The 23,359-nt window shown below is 31.0% G+C and overlaps 6 protein-coding genes across 12 annotated transcripts in view; 3 read left to right on the top strand and 3 right to left on the bottom strand.

Moving 5' to 3' along the window:
- Window positions 1–5,065, top strand: part of LOC124500500 (uncharacterized) — a 39,023-nt gene extending 33,958 nt beyond the window's left edge. For both annotated transcript variants that reach the window (XM_075730949.1, XM_075730950.1), the window contains 2 exons: window positions 1,652–1,760; window positions 1,881–5,065. In XM_075730949.1, coding sequence (XP_075587064.1) covers window positions 1,652–1,760; window positions 1,881–4,750 — 2,979 coding nt within the window. In that variant the 3' untranslated portion in view covers window positions 4,751–5,065. The remainder of the gene's footprint in view (window positions 1–1,651; window positions 1,761–1,880) is intronic.
- Window positions 5,066–11,449: 6,384 nt separating this feature from the next.
- LOC124490613 (protein windbeutel) lies at window positions 11,450–12,478 on the bottom strand. The gene is made up of 2 exons (XM_047053142.2): window positions 12,349–12,478; window positions 11,450–12,268 (listed from the first exon to the last, which is right to left on the bottom strand). Exons 1-2 carry the CDS (start codon window positions 12,469–12,471, stop codon window positions 11,450–11,452), a joined length of 942 nt encoding a protein of 313 aa, XP_046909098.2. The 5' UTR covers window positions 12,472–12,478.
- A 1,986-nt stretch (window positions 12,479–14,464) lies between these two features.
- On the bottom strand, window positions 14,465–15,053 carry LOC124490614 (uncharacterized). The gene is made up of 2 exons (XM_047053143.2): window positions 14,759–15,053; window positions 14,465–14,677 (listed from the first exon to the last, which is right to left on the bottom strand). Exons 1-2 carry the CDS (start codon window positions 14,834–14,836, stop codon window positions 14,528–14,530), a joined length of 228 nt encoding a protein of 75 aa, XP_046909099.2. The 5' UTR covers window positions 14,837–15,053; the 3' UTR covers window positions 14,465–14,527.
- A 786-nt stretch (window positions 15,054–15,839) lies between these two features.
- Window positions 15,840–17,801, top strand: LOC124490321 (uncharacterized). The gene has a single exon (XM_075730959.1). It carries the CDS (start codon window positions 15,840–15,842, stop codon window positions 16,488–16,490), a length of 651 nt encoding a protein of 216 aa, XP_075587074.1. The 3' UTR covers window positions 16,491–17,801.
- LOC142597523 (uncharacterized) lies at window positions 17,075–17,801 on the top strand. The gene has a single exon (XM_075730958.1). It carries the CDS (start codon window positions 17,075–17,077, stop codon window positions 17,759–17,761), a length of 687 nt encoding a protein of 228 aa, XP_075587073.1. The 3' UTR covers window positions 17,762–17,801.
- Window positions 17,802–18,276: 475 nt separating this feature from the next.
- LOC124490611 (dual specificity mitogen-activated protein kinase kinase 6) lies at window positions 18,277–23,143 on the bottom strand. Of its 6 annotated transcripts, none has more exons than XM_075730953.1 (7): window positions 22,448–22,572; window positions 21,595–21,869; window positions 20,410–20,756; window positions 20,113–20,327; window positions 19,949–20,037; window positions 19,449–19,879; window positions 18,277–19,382 (listed from the first exon to the last, which is right to left on the bottom strand). In XM_075730953.1, the coding sequence occupies exons 3-7, from the start codon at window positions 20,432–20,434 to the stop codon at window positions 18,925–18,927; spliced, it is 1,218 nt and encodes a 405-aa protein (XP_075587068.1). In that variant the 5' UTR covers window positions 20,435–20,756; window positions 21,595–21,869; window positions 22,448–22,572; the 3' UTR covers window positions 18,277–18,924. The 6 variants fall into 6 exon arrangements, with proteins under 6 accessions (XP_075587068.1, XP_075587069.1, XP_046909097.2 ...); XM_075730954.1 differs by lacking the exon at window positions 22,448–22,572 and adding an exon at window positions 22,010–22,419; XM_047053141.2 differs by lacking the exon at window positions 21,595–21,869 and having other exon boundaries at window positions 22,448–23,143.
- Between the last annotated feature and the right edge of the window lie 216 nt (window positions 23,144–23,359).

Raw genomic sequence — 23,359 nt, 5'->3', positions numbered from 1 at the left:
CTAATAATAATGATAATAAAGCAAATCGATTTGAAACACGATGGATGGCTGGTTGAATGATGTGATATGAATGTCGATGAAAAAAAAATGAATAACCCAGTAGCGGAAACAGGAAAATGGATCGTTTTTTCCACTATTTGTTATTATTGTTGTCATCGTTGAGGTTGAGGTTATTTAATTTTTTTTTCTATTGTAGATCCTTTCTTTTCATCTGGATGCTGTTATTATTTATTAACTTTTGCACACCACCATGGATGAAAAATATATTCCAGTCCATGGGTAAATTATTCCCGTGGATCATCAGACCATGATGAGTCGTTGGAGCCAATTTTTTTTTTGATTTTGATTTTGTTCAATATTTATCTGTTTGTTTTGTTTGTCAGATATGAATAAATTGCACAAACAAACAAAAAAAAATGTAGAAAATTGATTTCGCTAATCGACCATATATATTCTCATTTTTTTTTACATTCAGTATGAAAAATCCATTTGATCTTGATCCTTGCGGCTATATTTATTTATTTATATTTGCAGTTTGAATCGGAATTTTATTTTATTTTAAACAAAATTTCCTTTATCTGAAATAAAGACGAAACAAGTGGAAAAAAATTCATAAAGGAATTTAAACGGGGGCCGTATCAACAGCAGCATTAGAAAAACATCTGTGTGTGTGTGTGTGTGTAGTACAAATTCTGTACGTGTTTGGTATTTATTTCTTGATTTGCCAAAAAAATTCGCTTACACACACCCTGCGGAAATGTAAAACAACAACAACCAAAAAAAAAAAAAAAAAAAATGGAAAAAAAATTCTGATTTGATTTGGAGAACAAAAAAAAATGCCAATCTTTTTTTTCTCTAAACTTTTTTTTCGAAATTTTAATTCTTGTGGAAGAATATGAAGAAAAAAAAATAAGAAAATCCACGATTCATGATTTACTCACCACTGCAACAAAGACAACAACAGAATCTTTGAATAAATATTCACAATGTTTACAAATTCACAAATAAACCATTCAAGCATGCAGTGCATTTGCGAATAAAAAAAATAATTTAAAATTTTGCACTGAAAAAACAAACCCCAAAAGATAAAAAGAAAAAGGTCATATTGCGCTTAAAAAAAATTCAGACAAAATTGTAAATAAAAGAGTTAAGCATGAAAGAGGAAAAGAAATATTCCAGAAACACAAAGAAATTCTGTAATTTTTTTTTGTTCAAGAATCTGGCAAAAGGAAACGAAAATCTTGTGGCTTCTAGTTCGAATGAATTTCAATTCAATTTTGCAGATACGGTGTGTGTGTGTGTTGGTATATTGTATCCACTTTTTATGAATTATGACCATCATCATTTATTATGACATTTTTGTTGTTAGTATTCTGCGTGTGAGAAAGTGGAAAAAAAGTTTGGAATTCTATTTGCGGTTTCAAAGAGTTCGTTTTTCAACAAAAAAAAAAATTCCGTAAAAGAAAAAATTTTCTTGGAATTTTCTACTTTTGAATTTCCGTTTTTTTCTCCAACAAACACACACGGAAAAAAAATTTTCAAGTTTTCTGCCCGGAAGGAAGTGGTTTTCGTTTCCATCAGATACATGTGATTAATTTCATTTTTTTTTTCGTTTTTTTTCACGAATTCAACAACAACAACAACAATCTAGGTCAAAGCATTGATGATCAACGATTCGAATGGTTCGATATCGACGACAACGATTAATCAAAGAAAATCTGGTGGTAGTTTTGCTGGAGGATTAATGTTCATTTTAAGTGGTATGCTGTAATTGATTATAATTTATTTTTTTTCCGATTAATCGATTTTGATTTTCGTTCTAATTCTGTTTCTGTTTCAATTTTGTTACTACTATATGGGAATAAAACAAAACGAAAAAGGCAATGGTGTCGATTATGAACATCCGGAACAAAGTAAATTTGCCATAAATACAATTACCGGTGAACTATTTTTAATAGCACCATTAGATCGTGATCCACCCGATGGTCGTGAACAATATCGATTAACCATACAAGCAGAAGATGAACGATCGGAAAAGATTAATGGTTCCGTATTGGTTATTGTACGTGTACGAGATATTAATGATAATCAACCATATTTTGAACAACATGAATATCATGCACAAGTTCGTGAAAATCTTGGCACCGGTATCGATGTGATACGATTGCAAGCAATCGATCGTGATCCAGATTCAATTATACGTTATTCAATTGAAGTTAATCGTGTTAATCAAGATGGTGAATTAATATTCGATATAGATGAATTAAGTGGCCTAGTATCAACAGCGGTTTGTTGTTTAGATCGTGAATCTATTGGTGAATATACGATAAAAATTTGTGCCACCGATCATGCTATCAATGGTGATCAACAGACGTATCATTGGTCTAATAATAATAATCAACAACAACAACAACAATCATCAAGCTTAAATCAATCATCATCATCATCGTGTACAAATGTTAAAATCAATGTTACAGATGATAATGATGAACCACCACAATTTTTACGTGATTATTTTTATCTAACATTTTTGGGTGCAAGTAGCAGTGGCATTGGTAGTAAACATTTATCCGGTATTAATCAACTTTATGCTCAACGTATATTGCTCAATCAAACAATAATTGATCAAGATTTACCGGAAACAAATCACTTTATTTGTCGTTTAGATGTACAGCTAAGATTTCCTATTCAAGTGCCAAAATTATTATTACAAATAAAATCATCAACAATCGATTCCAACAACAATAATAATAACGAAACGACATCAACAACAACAACAACAACAACGATGAATGTTGAAACATTATTCTGGATGTTTATTAAAAATGAAACAGATTCCATGATGACCAACGATAAAATGGATGCAAAAAATCGTTCAACAGATAATCATCATTATCATCATTATGGCGTTGGCCATTATACAAATCTGAATAAATATTTTCAATGTTTTATATCACGTATGGGTGCAATACGTATACAAATATCGGAGAAATTTTCTCGAAAATATTTTTATCAAACATTAATACAAGAATTTGAACATTATCGGCAAAAATTATGGAATCGTTTCCGACAACGATATGGTGATGAATTTCCACATAATCTGTTACATTTAAAAGAATTGATACAATTATCTGAATATGTGGATATTTTTATTGGAATTTCAGTCAGTGATTTAGGTTATTTTGACATTCCATCCACGATATCATCATCATCATCATCATCAGCTGCTTTAGCTGTAGCATCAATACAGCAACAACAACAACAGCAACAACAAATACAACGACAACAACAATTACAACATGATATATCCGGTTTACTGGATACACATGTTATACATGCAGAGTTGGTAATTAAATTATCAATGGAAGCGCCATATGATTTATCGAATGAATCTGATAATCCGGATGATAGAACTGGTGATAATGATGATGATGATGATGACAAAAATGGCGGAAAATGGAATCAAATCATCAATAAACAACGTATATCACCTTATGATGATAGTGATGAATTATCAATCATCAATAATAACAAAATTGATACATCATCATCGCTTTTAAAATTTAATGAAAGCAATGGTAATGGTATCGATAGTGGTATCGATAGTCGAAAAAATGGTGGACGAATAAATACATTTTTTCATCATTTTTATCAATCTACCATTAGCTGGAATTCAAATCATTGGTTTTCAACATTGTTATTTGGTGGTTTTTCCATCCTATTATTAATGTCGATAATATTCATGTTTCTAAAACGTAAAACACGTATCATACATACACATGCAAAACATCGTCATCGTACATTTTCAAATCAACAATTTGATGATGATTCAATCAATTCAAATAATAATGTTGAACAAATTATGATTGATGGTGATGAAAATGGTAATAATCATCACGATGATAATGATGATATACATGGACATACACTATCACCATTGAGAAAATCGCCAATAGAATGTCCATCGTTTTATCAACAAAATTCACAACAACAGCAGCAGCATTTGTATTATAGTCAAATTAATAATGATCCAATATCATCATCAACACCAACAACAATCACAACGAATGGTTCATCATCAGCATTGATTATTGATAATAATCATTTAACTCATCATCATCATAATCATCATTATTATGATAATTCTACTACAGCAGCAACTACTGGACATTTAGTATTATTAAATGATCATCAACAACAGGAAACAATGTCAGAAGCAACAACAACATCAGCAACAACAACAACATCGAATGGACAATCAAAATCTATTTCACCATTTAGTATTGGTAATACTAATGTTGATTATAGTGATCATCATCATCATCATCATTTAATGACCATGGCTACTATTAACCATCCATCAACATCGTTTCAATCAAATTCACATCATCAACATAATTCATATGCATTATATGATTTAGCTCAAATCACTACTGCTGCTACTGCTGCACAACCACTATCACAAATGCCACCATCATTATCTGCTTTACAGTTATCTTCATCGACAACCACTACAACAACAATACCGGAAGAAGAATTAATCGAAATGAAATCATTAATGATAACGGCAAATGATTTACAAAATCATCACCATCATCATTCACAATATTATCCTGGCCATACATCATTATCATCGATAAATAATGATGTTGTTGTTGATGATAATGATAATAATATGCCAACAATAACCGGTTCCGGTACAAATCTTTTACTTATACAACATCAACATCAACAGCCAACAAATGAATAACAATGAACACGTACATTTCACACGTACATACACACACACATAATAACAGCAACAACAACAACAAGAATAACCGAAAAAAAGTGCTTCCACACACACACACAAAAAAAAAAAATTTAAATTCAAATTCATTTTCGGCTAAATCTGTACATTTATATTCAAATTCAAATACAATGTATATATCTCTGGCACCGAAACAAAAAAATGTCTGGTTCTTTGTATTTTTTTTTTTTTTTTTGATCCATACCCAAATTCCACCACCACCACCCATCGAAAACCAACCAAGTTCCAGGCTGAAAAAAAATGTTTTTTTTTTCGTGCGACAAGAAAATAAAATCTGTGAAAAAATATTCTTTTCATTCATTCAGTTCGATTCTCTCTTTTTTTTTGGAAACTCGATTTTTTTCCTCTGAAAAAAGGACAAAATAAAAAAGATTTTTATCGATATAAAAAAGAATATTCTTTTCTCTCGCTCTCTCAAATCGAATTGTTGAATGATCGTTTTGATTCGTTTCGACAAAAGTTGATTCGTTTAGGTTTCATTCATTCAATCGTTCAATCGATGATCGATTCTTGGATATTTTGAGATTTAAATGCGAATCGTTCCTTCTCTCTCGCTCCGGTGTGTGTGTGTGTGCCGAAATGCTTGGTGTATAAAATGAAATTTTAGATTTTTTTTTTATCAATTTTCACCATTTGTCGCTGTGTGTTGTTATTTATTCTTACATTGAAACGAAATTTATCTACTTGAAATGATCAAAATGAAATTTTCGTTAGAAATGTCTGTCTCTCTCTCCTAACTGTCGAGTTTTATTATTCGGTTACTTTTGAATATATTTTCATTGAATTCAATTGGGAAAAAAAAATTTTTTTCCGTTTCGTTTCGTTTCGTTTGTTGTTATTTTATCGGTCATGTTATATTCTGACAAGTTCTGATGGAGAAAGAATAAATATTCTTCTATGCCATAGAATCTATGGAAACTGGACGATAAGTGTTGTGCCGATATCAATGTCGATATCAATATTGAGCCAGAGAATTGAACCCGTCAAATTGATGGAAAAAAATGAAAATATGCAAAAAAAACAGGTTTTTTGGGGATGCATTTCAGCAATTATCACTTAACAAACAACAAAATTGGGTGAAAATAGTCGAATAAATGTAGTTAAAAGAATTCTTTTTTTTGTTTTGTTTTTATGGATCGATTTCTTCTTCCATTTGAGTGTGTGTGTGTGTGTGTGTGTGTGTCATTATTTGGTCACCCTGTTGGTTGTCTGGTGGCAGTCTTTTCCATTCCCAGTGTTTGGTGAATTCAAAGAGCAAAAAATTCTATAAATGTAATGTTTACTTCACCAGAATGATCTCGAATGGGAGAAAACAACAGCAACAACAACAACAAAAACTTCTTAATAAGCTGACCGGAATAAAATGTTTTTAGATCAAATCAATTTCGTTTTTGTTTTTTTTGGTTGGTCCCATTTTCTTCAATTTTCATTCATTCCAATTCCATTCATTCATAAGATCATTCACTAATAATAATAATAAGAAAATGGAGTGAACCTTTATTCGCACATTCTAATTCATTTCGAGATAATGTACTGCCTGCGATGTAGTGGTAATGTTATCGGGCATTTTGTATTTGAATTTGATTTTGAACAAAAAAAAGTGCTGCCATCTCTAGTAGCAGGAAAAAAAGAACTACGATTTATATTATTCTTGATGATGACAAATGCTGAAAATGAATGGTAGAATAAATGCAGAAAAAATACTTTGGTTGTTGTTGTTGTTTTGTTGTTTTTTTTTGTTCCAAATCAGAATTCTGTAATGGGCGTGCTTGTGTTTTCAGTAGTGTTTTGGTATTGATCTTCATCTTGTTGTTGTTGTTGTTCGATTTCGAATCGATCATTTTCATCATCCAATCAGATCAGATTCACATTGAAAATAGATCAATGTTTTTTTCTCTCTTTGGCAGTTGTTTTATTGTTGTTGTTTTTCGCTTTCTATCCTGTGTTTGGCGGTTTTCAGCCAAAAACAAAAAAAAATAGTATCGAAACAATCGATACAATCGATGATGATGAATCGATACACGAAAAAAAAGATATCGTACGCATTTTGTTTCAATTTTTGGATATGATACACATTAAATTGACACACACACACACACATGCACAGATGTGTCATTGTTCCTGGAACAAATAAAAAAAAGCAAACAAATAAACTTTGGTTCGAAACCAAAAAAAAAAAAAAAAAACAAAAAAAAATGATCAATCGATCGGATCATCATCATTATCATCGGTCAATTGATTGACTCGGGAAATGTCCAGTAGATTCAACCAGAATCGTTTTTTCTACAAAAAAATAAAAAAAAAGTTTACATTCTCTATATCCAGCGGTATATCTGGTATCGGAAATGATGATGATGAAAAAAAATTGAACCGGAAAAAAATTTTTCGCCAAATAAAATCAAATCAACAAAACGAAAAACTTTCGAAGGAGAAAAAAAACGAATCAAACTGATAAATTGTTGTTTATATTGTTGTTGTTGATGTGGTTGGTTGAAAAATGGTGGCAAAAAAAATTCATGAAAGTTCATGAATGTCAAACACTTAACCGAAAACTGGAAAAAAAAATTTTCATTTGTTCATGATTGATACAGAATTCAGTGTGAAAATCAATTCACTTGACAGACATGAAAACCTTGTCAACTACTGAAAACGGAAAAAAACAACAACAGCGGCTGAAAATGAAATTGAATGATTGGTCAATAAAAGCCAGTAGTAACAATATAGTAAACACAACTATAGTTCAAACAAGTTAAAGTTGATTTTTTTTCCATTTTTTTCCATTGGCAGGAAATGGAAACCAGAATGATGAAAAGAAAAAAAACCCGGCTGTTTGTTTGTTTGTGCAACAACAACAACAACGACAGCAAATAGAAAACCGATGAATGAGTGAATATAAACAGAATTTCTGTTTGATTAACTTATTCCACCATTTTGATCTGAAGTGGTTATGAACTCTATGAATCAATATACGATAAAAAAAACGGATCCGATTCCGAATTGAATTGAATTCAATTCAATCTCTCAGTCGGTCGCTTTTCAAAAATAAAAGAATTATCGAAATTGAGAGAAATGGAATTTCGTTTTTTTTTGTTTTTTTGTTTCTGATCATCTCAGCTTACTCTAATACAAATGTACATCTCTGGTCTGTCGGTTAGTGCCGGTATTTCGTATGTAGAATTTTTATTTGTTCTGATGACAACAACAACAACAACAACAAAAAAAATTGTTCTTCTGGTTTATCATCATCATCATTTTTTTGTTGTATTCAAGTTTCATTCGAATTTTATCATCATCATCATCATCAACATCAACATGTCCAGCGCGTTTATTATCCGGTAGATCGATTGGATCGATCGATCGATTTTTTTCACTCTCACTCTCACTCTCTTTCACCATCATCCACTGGAACCAGAATGAACAACAACAACAACAACAAAAAAACACAAAAATTTCATTCAACAAATTGATCGATTACTTTGATTTTTCTTTTTCATCTTTTTTTTTTTTGTTTGCATCCATTCATTCTTTTCACAACATACGTATACAATACCTCGATGATGATCGGAACAATAAAAATATAAAAAAAAAACAATCAAATGGACATTTGGATTGGAGAAGATAACAAAAAAAAAACTGCAATGCTATGGTTACGATGATGATGATGATGATCGAGATGAAAAAAAAAATTTACAACAATCATCACACACACACACAATGGATATCCAATTTCCAATCAATTTTTCAATATCTAATTCTGATCAATTTAATTTCATTTGTTGTTGCTGTTGTTGTTGAAAACCTCGTAACTTTGTAATTCGTTCAATTCATTTATTGTATAAATTGGAATAAAAATGAATGAATGAGTTAAAAAAATGGCTAAAAACAACCAACCAACCAACCAACCAACCAGCCAGCCAGCCACCATCCATTATACTAAATGATTCATATCACCTCCATTCATGTGCTCAGTATCATCGAACAAATAAACAAAAAAAAAAAGTTTCGTAACCGTAAACGGTGTGTATCATCACTACTTTCACATCACTCATTATCTATCATCATCATTATCTTTAAAAATACACGAACCTCTATCTTTACGGCAAATTTTTCAATTCACATTTGAGTTTTTCTCAGTTTTTTGGCCGTGTGTGTTTGTGTTCATCGTAGAGAAAACAAGAGAAAAAAATCAATCAGAAGCAAATTGATTCTCAGTCCATGATGATGATGGTAATGATATTTATGAATGGCCAATTATATCATCATCATCATCATCACCAACATCATGAATCGGTACTGATTACCGGCTTTGTTTTGAAATTATTTTCTGTCTGCTTGTTCTAATTTCATTTTAATTTCAAGTTATACAAAGTCCATACTATCATCATCAAGTTCAGTTCAAGCCCGGTAATTTTGGTGAACTATGAAATAATGATCATGATGATGATGATGATGTTGAAACTGGAACTGGAACTGGAACTAGAACAACCATTTGGAGTAGTAGTAGTAGCAGTAGCAAAAAATAGAAAAACTCATCATCTTATCATCATTATTTAATTCCACTACATCAAATCAACTTTTTTCTCTGTCTCTCTCTCTTTCTCTCTCATTGCACTATATTACAAGTATGAAATGGATCGAAAATGTTTCCATTGGGAATTGACAATTGCCATCATCGTCATCATCATCATCATCATCAACCATGTGAATCATTCGCATCATCAACGTCAATGTTATGATTCAAGATAAAGAAAACATTCATTTCAGGTCCATTTTGTTGTTGTTGTTGTTGTTGTTGTTATTTTCACTGAAGACGAACAAAAAGAAAAAAGAGAGAAAACAAATTCTGCATTGGCCAGTTTTTGATATTGATAAAAGTCAATGATGATGATGATAATGTTGTCGATGATGATGATGATGATGAAAAAAGTGGGTTTGTTTTTGTTTTTGTTTTTCTAGGAACAAAACTTGAAAATATACGATTCTCCAGAGAAAGAGTATACATACTTTGTTGTTTATGGCAAGTTTACAAAAGTCTCAAGTTTACAACAACAACAACAACAAAAAAAAATGATGGGCGTTTCAGTTGATTTTGATTTTCATGGATTCTTAATTACCAATGATGAATGTGAATCCTTTAAATATCAATTTTTTTTCTTTCCAATTCGGATAACTTTCTGGGAATCGGTAAAAAAAAAATCTTCTCGATTCCAATTTCACATTATTATTATTATTATTATCAGGAATCGTAATTTTTGAAGAAAAAAAAATTTTTTTCTCGTTGTTCTTTTTGTTGTTCTCATAGAAAAACGGCCTACCACACACACACACGCCACTTTATTATTATTATTGTTGGGCTTGATACACATGTAGCATCGTATTGATTGTGTATGTAGCAAGCGGTAAATAAAAATGAAAATTTGCCAATTCCATGACTCTCTGTGTGTGATGTTTGTCGATATTTTTGTTGTTGTTGTTGTTGTTCGAATTGAATTTTTATATTTTGTTGTTGTTGTTGTTGTTGGTTTTTTTTCATGAATTTCATTCTGTGTCTGTGTGCATGTGTGTATGCAGAATGAAAAAAAAAATAACCAACGGGAGTTCATTTAGAAAATTGGATATTTTCACTACGATGAAAATTCATTGGAAACCTTTCTCTCTCTCTCTCGCTCGCTTTATTGGAACCAAAGTTTTTTTTTATTTTAGAATTTTGGAATTCATTTCAATAAACATGTTCAATTCAATTCAATTCAAATTTTTTTTTTATTATTGGTGGAGAAAGAAAAAAAAGGAAAAAACGATAAATATAAAACCACAGGAGATGAATGGGTGAAAAAAAAGAATCCACATTGGACCACAGCAACCAACAATGAAATTGGTTTTTGAACCAAGAAAAAAAAACAACAAAAATCGGAAACGGAAAAAGTAAAGTTAAACAATTTGATTTAGGAGTAGACACACACACAAACAGTGTGTTTGTGGTCAAATATTGACCCAGAAATATAATAAAAAGTTTAATTTGGTAAATCCATACACTGTTGACTAGGAATTGAAAATTGAATTTTTTTTCTTCTTTTTTTTGTTTTGTTTGTTATTGGACAACTAAATTAAAACCAAAATGATGGACAATGTTATGGAATGTTCAGACGGATTTCGAACAATAAAAAAAAAAATTAAACTCTCATTGAATGATGGAATTCTGGAAAAAAACGAATCGAATCTAATCGAATCGAAACGGAATGGAAATGGAAATGGAATGAAACCCGAAATTCCAGCCAAAACATTCCAATGATAATCAACGACAACAGTCGAACGAACAAACAAAAAATCAATCGTCAAATTGCAGAAAAAAACAAAACAAAACAAAAACACAAAAAAAAACCGAAATTGTAAACGACGATGGCAAACAAAAACAAATTATTTCATTGTGTTTCACACACGGACTCCAGCAGTTTGAATATCGAATTTCACCAGAAGGGTTTCCCGACAACAACAACATTTTCCAACGGCCAATAGATTTTACACACACACACACACACATGGGTTACGAACGAAAAAAAAGCCAACAAGCCAGCAGCCAAAACGAAAAAGAATGAATTTATTTCATCTAAATTTCTATTTCAATTTTAGTTTTTTTTCATTTTAAAATTCTTGTTTCCTGTGACTATCGATTGTATCGTTGTCACCATCATCATCGTTTTGTTGTTCATCATTAGTGAGACGAAAACTTTGTAAAACATTGAATCGTACCTGTAATTGTTGTCGTTTTGTCCATGAAATGTGGCCATTTTCATTCCAAAGAATTGATTTCAATCTTTCATGTTGATCGTCGTACACTTTTGCACTATTTCCATCGCCACCACCATCACTATGTTTTTGTCCATATTTCATCCAGAAAATATATTGATTCAATTGTTTCCAACCATATAGATTATCATCATTATTTAATTTTTGTTTTGCCATCATTTTCATTTTATCGATAATACGATTCTGTTCATCAAATGTTCCATTGTTTAATGTGTGAACAAATTCCGTGGCCACACGATCTAAATATTCTGTACAATTTGGCAACAATAATCTTATTGTAGTATATTGTCTTAAAAATAACCGTAATCTTGTTGGATCCAAAATAATTTTATCCGGTTGATAGCGATTACTTTGATTTCGTTGTAGAGGATATTCAATTGGTTTGATTGTTTTAAATTTTTCAACATTAAATTGTTCGGCATTTATAAATAAACGAATAGCTGGAAATTGTTTCTTTTCAATACCATATCTATTCACTAGATCCATACATTGATGATCGTCAAAATCTTTAACTTCAAGATTAATAAATATGATATCTTCACGACCAGTGTTATTCATTGTATCCAATGCTAATTGATTGAAAACATCTTGATTCGATCCATAAGCATAAAGATGATCAAATTTTACCAATACATAATGGAAACGAGATGCAATCTGGTGTTTGGAAATGAAAATAGAAATGGATTTCAAATTGATGAATCAAATTGATTAAACGCATTCGATGATATTCATACCAAATCGAATGTTAATTGATCCGATTCAATAACGCCCAAATAATGTTGACCACAACATTGATCCACTGCGATGATCATCGATAACATCAATCGAAACCAAATCAATTGTTTCATCATCATCATAATACTGAAAAAATTGAAGAAAGTAGAAAAAAAACCGACCAAATCAAATCGGCAGTCGAACCAAAAATGAGCTCATCAGGTCATTCGCCAGTAATTGACAATTTGATTCTACCCAATTCTCATTTTTTATTTGTATATGGCTCATGTGCCGCAAACACACAATGAAGAATCGCATAAGCCAGATAAACAAAGAATTGAAAACAAAACCTACACCTGCATTCGTATTACTAGATCCAATTTAATGATTAATAAACAAAACAGGTAAATAAACACAAAGGCTATACTTTAATGAATTATACACACACAATGAGCAGATAAAGTAAACATTTTTATTCTGAAACTGGTGAATTTCAAAAATAAAATCGTTAGAAAAACGAAAAAAATTTCCAATTACTTTATACACATTACGTACGCATTATTTTATTTTTTATTTTTTTTTTTGATTTTGGATTTCTGTTTTGGGTACAGAAAACAATTGGAAAGAATTGCTGAAACAAAACTTACGGAATGTCCATTGAAAAGTTGCACTCGATGATGATGACGATGATCTGATTAAATCAATTGTCATTATCGTTGCCATGGACAATTTTAAAATTTCAAGTGTTTTTTGGCATGTTTTTTTTAAAAATAAAATTTTATCAGTTTTTTTTCAAGTTTTAAATTTAAAAATTAAAATCATATCGATGCTAATACGATAATTGAATCATTCTCGACATTTGAATTATCAAAAAAAAAAAAAAAAAAAAACAAAAAAAAATTGTTTTTTTTCGATAGCATAACCAATTGGGTTTGTTTACAGTGGTGATGAACGAATCAAATTTTTTTTTTCATTCCCAAGGTCCTGTTTAATCAGATTGCATTAAAATTTGGTCATGTACCCATCTAACAATCACATATTAATTATTGAATCATTCTCGACATTTGAATTATCAAAAAAAAAAAAAAAAATTTAATCAAAAAAAAAAGTTGTTTTTTTTCGATAGCATAACCAATTGGGTTTGTTTACAGTGGTGATGAAAGATGGCAAACGATTAGCTATCTGGAATTGTCCAAATGGCCAATATTTTGATTCCAAATGTACAAACCTGTATTCGTATTAATGATTATTTGGCTAAATATCATTCCCAAGGTCCTGTTTAATCAGATTGCATTAAAATTTGGTCATGTACCCATCTAACAATCACATATGATTGGACATGATGATGATGACGATGATGATGATGACGATGATGATGACGATGATGATGACGATGACGACGATGACGATGATGATGACGATGACGATGATGATGATGACGATGACGATGACGATGATGATGATGACGATGATGACGATGACGATGATGACGATGATGACGATGATGATGATGATGACGATAATAACAAACAGAATCATAATCAAACAAATCCAATTTTATCCAAATTGTGAAAAAAATCAAAGAATTATCTTGATCGTAAATATTGAGAATATGAAGATCATCATCATCACGATGGTTAAACATGATTTAAACATTGAATAAAAAATCCGAAATTTGAATTAATTAATTGAAATAAAATTTTTTTATAAATAAAAATCATAGAAAATCATAGACTTTTGCTAAGCAGACTTTCTACCATTGAAATACATCACCAAAAATCATCATAAATATCGTAATCAATCAAACAAAGGTATCGGTGATACCTTGTTGAACCAAATACTTCCATCGGTTGTATAAAGTGGCCAAATTGTATTGTAAATCAAAATTATGCTTTAAATTTGGAAATTTAAAATTCAAAACAAATTGACATTCGACCAAGTCATATATAAAACCGGATAACCAATCGATTGTTTTTTTCGTTTTTGTTTATTCAATATCTATTAAAACCAGTTTTATTAGTTGTCATCATCAATATATAATCAAAATCAATCAATTAATTACAAATTGCAAAAACAAAAAAATCAAATGACAAATAAAAATGAATTATAATGACCATGATGATGATGATAAAATATTAAGCAATAAATTCAATAATCAATCAATCAATCGATCCATACATTGATGATCATCAAAATTGATCATTTAACTTCAAGATTGATAAATATGACATCTTCACGACCAGTGTTATTCATTGTATCCAATGCTAATTGATTAAAAACATCTTGATTCGGTCCATAAGCATAAAGATGATCAAATTTTACCAATAAATAATGGAACCGTAATGCAATCTGGTGTTTGGAAATGAAAATAAAAATGGATTTCCAATTGATGAATCAAATTGATTAAACGCATTTTGATCATATCCATACCAAATCAAATGTTAATTGATCCGATTCAATAACACCCAAATAATGTTGACCACAACATTGATCCATTGCGATGATCATCGATAACTTCAATGAAAATCAAATCAATTGTTTCATCATCATCATAATACTGAAAAATCCGACCAAATCATATCGACAGTCGAACCAAAAATGAACTCATCAGGTCATTCGCCAGTAATTGACAATTTGATTCTATCCAATTCTCCAAAACAAAACAAAAAAACCTACACCTGCATTCGTATTACTGGACCGAATTTAATGATTACACACACACAATGAGCAGATAAAGTAAACATTCATAAACTGGCGAATTTCAAATAAAAAAAATCGTTAGAAAAACGAAAAAAATTTCCAATTACTTTATACATATTACATACGCATTAACTTTTTTTAATTTTGGATTTCTGTTTTTTTAGTGGTTCAGAAAACAGTTGGAAAAAAAATCCTGAAACAAAAACGTACGAAATGTCAATTGAAAAGTCACACTCGATGATGATGATCTGATTAAATACAATTGCCATTGTCGTTGCCATGGACAATTTTATAATTTCAAGTGTTTTTTCGGTTTGCTTTTTCTTTTTTTTTATCATTTTTTTTTAAATTTTAAATTTCCAATGAAAATCATATTGATGATAATTACAATAATCGAATCATTATTGACATTCTTTAAAATTTTCAAGAAAAAAAGTCGGTTTTTTCGATGGCATAACCACCATTTGGGTTTGTTTACATTGGTGATGAACGAATCAAATTTTTTTGTTTCCACTGTCAAGATCCTGTATGATCGAATGAATTATCATCAGATTGCAATACAATTTGGTCATGTTCCCATCTCATAATCACATATTATTTATTGGATACTTGAGATAATAATTTTGATTACTGTTTTTTTTTGTTGGTAATAGGAAAAATGATAAAATCAAACATCCGATTGATTCCATTGATCGATTGAATAATGGATATAAATATGGATCATTTGAAATTTCATTTGGTTCAATTGTTGTTTTTTTTTACTCATTTTGTCATTGTTTTTTAATCTTTGCCCATTGAAAATAGTGAGAAAATGTTGAAATTTTTTTTATTTTTATTCATTAGCAGCATCGTTATTGTATCATCGGCCAATGCTGAAGATGCAGCAATCGATTATCGTCAATTTATAAAATGTCCTGAACATCCAGATTCTTCCCGTTATCTACGTAATCCATATGATTGTAGTAGTTTTTATCGTTGTTATGTTGAAAATGGCACACGATTAGCTATTTGGAATTGTCCAAATGACCAATATTTTGATGAAGATCCAAATGTACAAACCTGTATTCGTATAAATGATTATTTGGCTAAATATCATGAATGTAAAACAATTCCATTGCCAACTGCTCGGCCACCAACACAGCGACCAACTGAACGTCCGACGGAAAAACCAACCGAAAAACCAACACAACGACCAACTGAACGTCCGACGGAAAAACCAACCGAAAAACCAACACAACGACCAACTGAACGTCCGACGGAAAAACCAACACAACGACCAACTGAACGTCCGACGGAAAAACCAACCGAAAAACCAACACAACGACCAACTGAACGTCCGACGGAAAAACCAACCGAAAAACCAACACAGCGACCAACTGAACGTCCGACGGAAAAACCAACCGAAAAACCAACACAACGACCAACTGAACGTCCGACGGAAAAACCAACACAACGAAACTGAACCAACCAACCGAAAAACCAACACAACGACCAACTGAACGTCCGACGGAAAAACCAACACAACGACCAACTGAACGTCCGACGGAAAAACCAACCGAAAAACCAACACAACGACCAACTGAACGTCCGACGGAAAAACCAACCGAAAAACCAACACAGCGACCAACTGAACGTCCGACGGAAAAACCAACCGAAAAACCAACACAACGACCAACCGAAAAGCCAACACAGCGACCAACTGAAAAACCGACCCAGCGACCAACCCACAAGCCAACACAGCAACCAACCCAAAAACCGACCCAGCGACCAACACAAAAACCGACCCAGCGACCAACACAAAAACCGACAAAACGACCAACACAAAAACCAACACAACGACCAACCCAAAGGCCAACACAAAAACCGACACGACGACCGACAAAGCGACCAACCCAAAAACCGACCCAGCGACCAACACAAAAACCGACACGACGACCGACAAAGCGACCAACCCAGCGACCAACACAGCGACCAACCCAAAAACCGACAACCAAAAGACCACATCATCATGATTATCATGATTATTTTGATATATGGAGACGAATTATGGACAATATAATTCACGATTATTTTCATAATCATCATGATTACCATCAACATGAAAAGAATCATCATCAACATGATCACAATAAGCATGAAAAGCACCATCATCAACATGATGACGATAATGATTACCATAAGCATGAAAATCATCATCATCATCATGAATACCATGAACACGATAATCACCATCAAAAACATCACCATAATGATCATCATGAAAAAAATCCAATGTTATCAATGATAACTTCCAAAGTAGAAGAAGAAGAATCCATGATTAAATTACAAGAAAATTTTTACAAAATTATTGCCCAACAACAAATGAATTCAACAGTTGATTATAGAAAATTAATACATTGTCCATCGAACCCAAGTGGCCGTCGATTACGTAATCCATATGATTGTAATCGATTTTATCTTTGTTATAAACAAGGTGATCAAGTTCGATTAGCACTATATAATTGTCCGCATGGTACATTTTTTGATGACACACCAACCGTACAGAATTGTATTCTTCGTAGTGATTATGAAGAACGATATGGCCAATGTAAAACATTACCATTACCACATGATGATGATGATAATAATAATAGTTTGGCAGAAATAATGAAAAAAATTGTGAAAAAAATCAAAGATTATCTTGATCGTAAATATCGAGAATATGAAGAACATCATCATCATCAAGATGGTTAAATTATAATTAATTAAAATGAAATTTTTCTAAATTAAAAAACTTTTCTTTTTTGTGGAATCATTGCGCGAATGAATGGATAAAAAAATTTTTATTTTTTGGAGATGATGGGATTTGAACCCATGACTTTCTGCAGAATCGGTGATTCTAAATTTTTTTTAAAATTCTTCATCATTTATTGATTCTACACAATCCAGAATTTTTTTTAATTCCGAATTAGTAGAAAATGTGAATCATTTCAAATTTCAAATCAAGAATCATAGAATTTTGCGAAGCAGACAATCTACCACTGATTTACATCCCCCAAAATAAAAATTCTTAAATGTAATGGTAAAACGCGTAATTTAATCAACAAATTACCTTGTTGAACCAAATACGCCCATCAGATGAGCAAAATAGCCAAATTGGATTGTCAATCAAAATGATGATTTTAACCCTCCGTTGGTGAAATGGGGTTAAATGATGTGAAAATTTTAAATTCACATTCGACACCATTAAAAAACGAATAACCAATCGATTTTTGTTATCGTTTGTTCAATATATCTATTAAAACCAGTTTTATTAATAGTTGTCATCATCAATATATAATCAAAATCAATCAATTAATTACAAATTACAAAAAAAACAAAAAATCAAATGACAAATGAAAATGAATTATAATATGACCATGATGATGATGATGAAATATTAAGCAATAAATCGATCGATCGTAATTGTACAAAAAAAAGAAATGAAAACTTTAAACTATGATTCCTACATTGCACCAACAACAATTGTTTGTTTTCATTGATTTTGTACTCCCATTAATTTTTGATGATAAATAAGGCAGATCAATTTTTTTTTCATTTAGTAAAAATTATTGCAAAAAATGTGATAAAATGAAAACAAACATTGTTTTCACATCTATCGATAGATGGCACACTATTTTATTGTACTTCAAATGTTTTTTATTTTGAATTTTGAAACGACCACGTTTGGTTGGGGATGGTGATTGATGCAATTTATGATGATGTAATTGATGATTATGGAAATGATGATAGATTAAAGTATGGTACGATGATCATTTGAATGGATTTGAATTATGAAATGCGTCTGTTGGTGTTGATTTCTAATCATTTTTTTTCGGCCAAATCTAAATCAGTGTGTGTGTATGTGTAGGCGTATGTTATGAATTATTATTATTATTGCAGTTATTATTGCTCATGGTGGTAATACTATTATCCATTTCAATTGTTGTTGACGATGATGATGATGATGAAGATGATGGTGGTGATGTTGCCAAACAATTTGATTCAATTACAGGTGCTACTGCTGCTGGTGCTGCTGGTGGTGGTGGTGTTTGTGTTTCATTCACTAGTTCTGAATCAAGCACGTATTTGGCAAAATCCGATATATCACTATTTTGATATGTTTTTAAAAAATCAAATTCTAACAATTGTAAATAATTTGGCCTTTGTTGGTGATCTTTTTCCAAACATTTAGCTATTAGATGATGAAATTGTTGTGAATATCGTCCTTGTGGTAATTTTGGTGGATCATCTTCATAAACGGATTTTATTTGCTTGAATAGATCATTGGTTGGATATGGAAATTTTCCTGTTGCTATTTCGAATAATGTTAAGCCTGTGTGAAAAAAAAATTTCAGATTACAAATTCATTCATTCACTCATTTTTTTTTGCGAAACAAACCTAAACTCCATACATCTGAACGTATATCGTAGCCTTTTTGATTTGGTACAAGTCTTTCTGGTGCCATATATGCTTTACAGCCAGCTTCAAATGTTTTGGCCACCGAATCCACTAGATAACCGGAGATGCCAAAATCACATAATTTTATTTGTCCATGACGATTTATCAATATGTTTGATGGTTTAATATCACGATGTATGACACGCATTTGATGTAGATAATGAAGTGCGGATACCACTGAATATGCTGTACGTCCTAGTACTGGTTCCGGTATTGCAATTGTATGATCATTTTGTTGGTCATCATTATTATTATTCTTATTATTAGATATTAATTTATATGCTAATTTATAGAATTTATCCAACGATGCATCCAATATTTCCATGAATAAACAGAGATTATTTTCCCAATATATTGCGCCATAAAATTCGCTATAAAAAAAACAAAATGAGAAAAAAATGAACAAAATTAACAGATAATATATAAATTCACACACTTACACTATATGTGGACAGCCCTGTGATTTGACCAATACATCCATATCACGAAATAAACGATCCTGATCGGATACTTTTGATGCACATATACGCTAATTTATGGGGGTATTGACAAAAAAAAATTAATGATGACAACCATAAACAAAAAAATTCATGAAAATTCTTACTTTGACAGCCAATTGAATACCGGATGGTTCATGTTCAATCAATTCAACGAAACCATATGCACCATGGCCCAATTGTTTTACTGGTTTCGTATTTTCTGGATCAATTTCAATTGTTGTACCATTGATACGAATTTTTGTTGATCGTTTTAAATTTGATGTTGGCGGTGGTTGTACCAATGGTGGATCATCAGGTGGTACAATTAGATTCATGTTTGCTAAAAAAATGAATTTTTCAGCAAAAAAAAAAACGAAAAAAAATCAAAAATAAAATATCAAAATACACACACACACACTTACGAAATTTTCGATTAACTTTCGGCATTTTTGTCAAATTTCACTTGCAGCTAGAAACCAGGATATTATAAACACGATGATGATGATTCTGATTTCTTTTCTTCTGTTTTTTTTTGTTGTTGTCGTTATTTCTCTGTGTGTTTTGTTTTGTTTTTTTTTTGCTGATTATCAACTTATATTTCACACATTACACACAAAATTGGTGATAACAAATGTGACAACAATAATCAACAGTTCAAACACAGTAACAGTAAAAAGGGTTCATTTACAGTAAAACAGATTGTTGATACGTAGACTGTTTTTTTCCAGTTGTTGTTGTTGTTGTTGTTGAGAGAAATAACGAGAAAAACCTGTCGTAATAATTGGTGAAAAAAAAGAGAAAAAAAATAAAAATAAAAATTATGCCAACAAACCATCATCATCACTTGGATTTGATTTGAAAATTTTCTCTCATTTTCATTTTAAATGGTCAAAAATTCATCTCTCTCTCCCATGAGATTGAAATACGCACACACACACACGAATATTCATGCATGAATATTCGTGTATGGAATGGAATTTTGCACATTCCTAAACAAATTTCTCATCATCAACATCATCATTTTTTTTTATTCTATAAATAGAAATTCTCTCTCTTTTACAAGAGAATTTTTAGCATCATATTCATGATCGAAATATCATGGAAAAAATTAGAAACAAATTCATCACACACACACACACACAACAACATGAATATGAATTTTGTAGCGATGACAAGCAACCATTAATGGGGCACCATTTACCATTTGTTTGATTGATTGAATTAATCGATCGAGATCAAATTGTGGAATGTGTTTATTGTTTTCATTCACAGTGACAAAACAAAACAAAATAACAAAACAAAAAAACAGATGGGCAGTCTGGTGTTTTTTCTCTATTTTCATTGAACAAAAAAAAAAACACCAAAAACACCAACACACACACACACATATAACCTGTTTTTTTATTTATTTATTTATAACTAATGACGATGATGATGGTAGTTTTTTTTATTTTTATTTTTATTTGTTTGTTTATCATTCAAACAACAAGTGTTGAGTTGTGTGTGTGTGTGCGACACACAAGGACTAATTAATTTTTTTTTCTACATTCCAAGACCAGGATTCCATTTTTAGGTTTTTTACTTTCATGAATGAATGAATTACTTACCTGGATTGGAATTTTTTTTTACTGATAAACAGTAAATGTTCACGTTTTAATAAAAAAAAACTCGATGAATTTTAAATTGGCAAAAACCAGTGAATTACAAGCATACAAATATGATTCAGGTGAAATTAACGGTTGCTCGGCGGTAACACACGCACACAAACAAAACAAAAACAAAAGAACCAGAATTGAATTCGAAACAAAACATACACACTCACACACACACACACGATGGTTTAGTTCCAGTAATGGTAAAGAAACAAATTCTGGAAAGAATTCTGAAGGGGATATAGCGGTGAATCCAAAAAAAAAAAAAAGAAATTAAATGTGAATGTGATATATATGAGAATCGAATCAATTATTGGTCACTTGTCAATTGTATTATTCTTGTCAATATGCTGTTAAATGGAATACCCACAAATATCGGATGATGATGATGATAAATTAGTAGTAGTAGCAGTAGTATTAGTTGTAGAAGACAAAGAATTTATGAAATAAAAACAAACGAACCATCATCAAAAGCAGAACAAAAAAAAACAAGAATAACCGATCAACTTATACTAACCGAATCATATAACAACAACGATAATAGAGCAGCAGCAGCAAAACAAAACAAAAAAAAACCAAAATAAATCCTGATGTACTCGTACACGCCGACGATCTAACCATGTATACAATGTTCACAGCAACAAAAAAAAAATCTGTAGTAGAAGTATCATTGAGTATATGCCCAACAAACAACAAAAAAAAATGATGATTATCAACGGCCACGACGACGACTACTTCGGCGAAGACAACGATGATAGAGATTTACATTCAAAATTCGAACGTTTTAGTTTTCGAATATTTTACTTACACATACGAAAATTCATTGAAACTTTTTTGTTTTTCAATGATGATCATCTGATGAAACAACAACGACGACGACCACGACAAAAAAAAAAATCTTAAATACAGTCTCTCTGGTTCATTAAAAAAAATCATCATCTTATTTATCCTTGTCGTTGTAGTTGTTGGTGTTAGTATTTAATTTGATGATGGTGATAATCGATGATTGTAGTAGTGGCATAATAAATTGTCCAATATGCTCATATCCAAGGATACAGACAAACACAGCTGTGTATGTTTTTGATGGTGATTTGATGTCCTCGAGATATTTTTTTTTACTGGATATATATAGTGTGTGTACGTAGAGAGAGAGAAAAGATTCTACTTTTATTGGAAAGTCTGGCGCCATTGTCAATTTTATAGCACTTTTTTCTTCACTTGTATATTGGTTGCCGTGATGATAATGATGACGACAATAACCGAACGATGAGAAAAAAAACTGCCGTTTTTTTCGGTCTTCATTGGTGATGATAATGGCTTTTTTTTCCACTGCTAAATGTCAATGCCAATTTTTATTCTGATGTTGATGATAGCCATATATTGTGGTGCTGTAGTAGTTGTTGATTGATGGATCGAATCGATTATCGAATAAAGAATGAATTGATTAATGATTGAATAATGATTTTCAATTTGTTCGTTTCAATTCAATTTGATTTGATTTGATTCGGTGAAAAATTCCATTTTTTCTCGGTTTTGATGAAAAATTTTTTTGAAAAAAATAAAAAAAAAATTCGTTCAACTACTTTCACGGATAGATGGCGATAATTTAGTTATTTGATTTTTTTATTCGATTTGAGAATTCTTTTTTTTTGGACCAATCAATCGTGATTTTGAAAATGGCAATAAAATCGTTAGAAAAAAAATCAATAATCTTGATCGA

Source organism: Dermatophagoides farinae, chromosome 4, assembly GCF_024713945.1.
Source record: "Dermatophagoides farinae isolate YC_2012a chromosome 4, ASM2471394v1, whole genome shotgun sequence".
NCBI lineage: Eukaryota > Metazoa > Arthropoda > Arachnida > Sarcoptiformes > Pyroglyphidae > Dermatophagoides > Dermatophagoides farinae.
The sequence above is the reverse complement of the archived record's forward strand: the minus strand, read 5'-3'. Positions and strand labels throughout refer to the sequence as shown.

Excerpts from the sequence above, each read along its gene's own strand:
- LOC124490613 (XM_047053142.2), bottom strand. The coding sequence starts at position 12,471 with ATGATGATGATGAAACAATTGATTTGGTTTCGATTGATGTTATCGATG. Across the intron at positions 12,269-12,348 it reads ATCAATTAACATTCGATTTG|ATTGCATCTCGTTTCCATTA; the intron begins GTATGAATATCA and ends TCCAAACACCAG.
- LOC124490614 (XM_047053143.2), bottom strand. The coding sequence starts at position 14,836 with ATGATCATCGCAATGGATCAATGTTGTGGTCAACATTATTTGGGTGTT. Across the intron at positions 14,678-14,758 it reads ATCAATTAACATTTGATTTG|ATTGCATTACGGTTCCATTA; the intron begins GTATGGATATGA and ends TCCAAACACCAG.
- LOC124490321 (XM_075730959.1), top strand. The coding sequence starts at position 15,840 with ATGTTGAAATTTTTTTTATTTTTATTCATTAGCAGCATCGTTATTGTA.
- LOC142597523 (XM_075730958.1), top strand. The coding sequence starts at position 17,075 with ATGGACAATATAATTCACGATTATTTTCATAATCATCATGATTACCAT.
- LOC124490611 (XM_047053141.2), bottom strand. The coding sequence starts at position 20,434 with ATGCCGAAAGTTAATCGAAAATTTC. Across the intron at positions 20,038-20,112 it reads GTATTCAATTGGCTGTCAAA|CGTATATGTGCATCAAAAGT; the intron begins GTAAGAATTTTC and ends CCCATAAATTAG. Across the intron at positions 19,880-19,948 it reads CAGGGCTGTCCACATATAGT|CGAATTTTATGGCGCAATAT; the intron begins GTAAGTGTGTGA and ends TTTTTTTTATAG.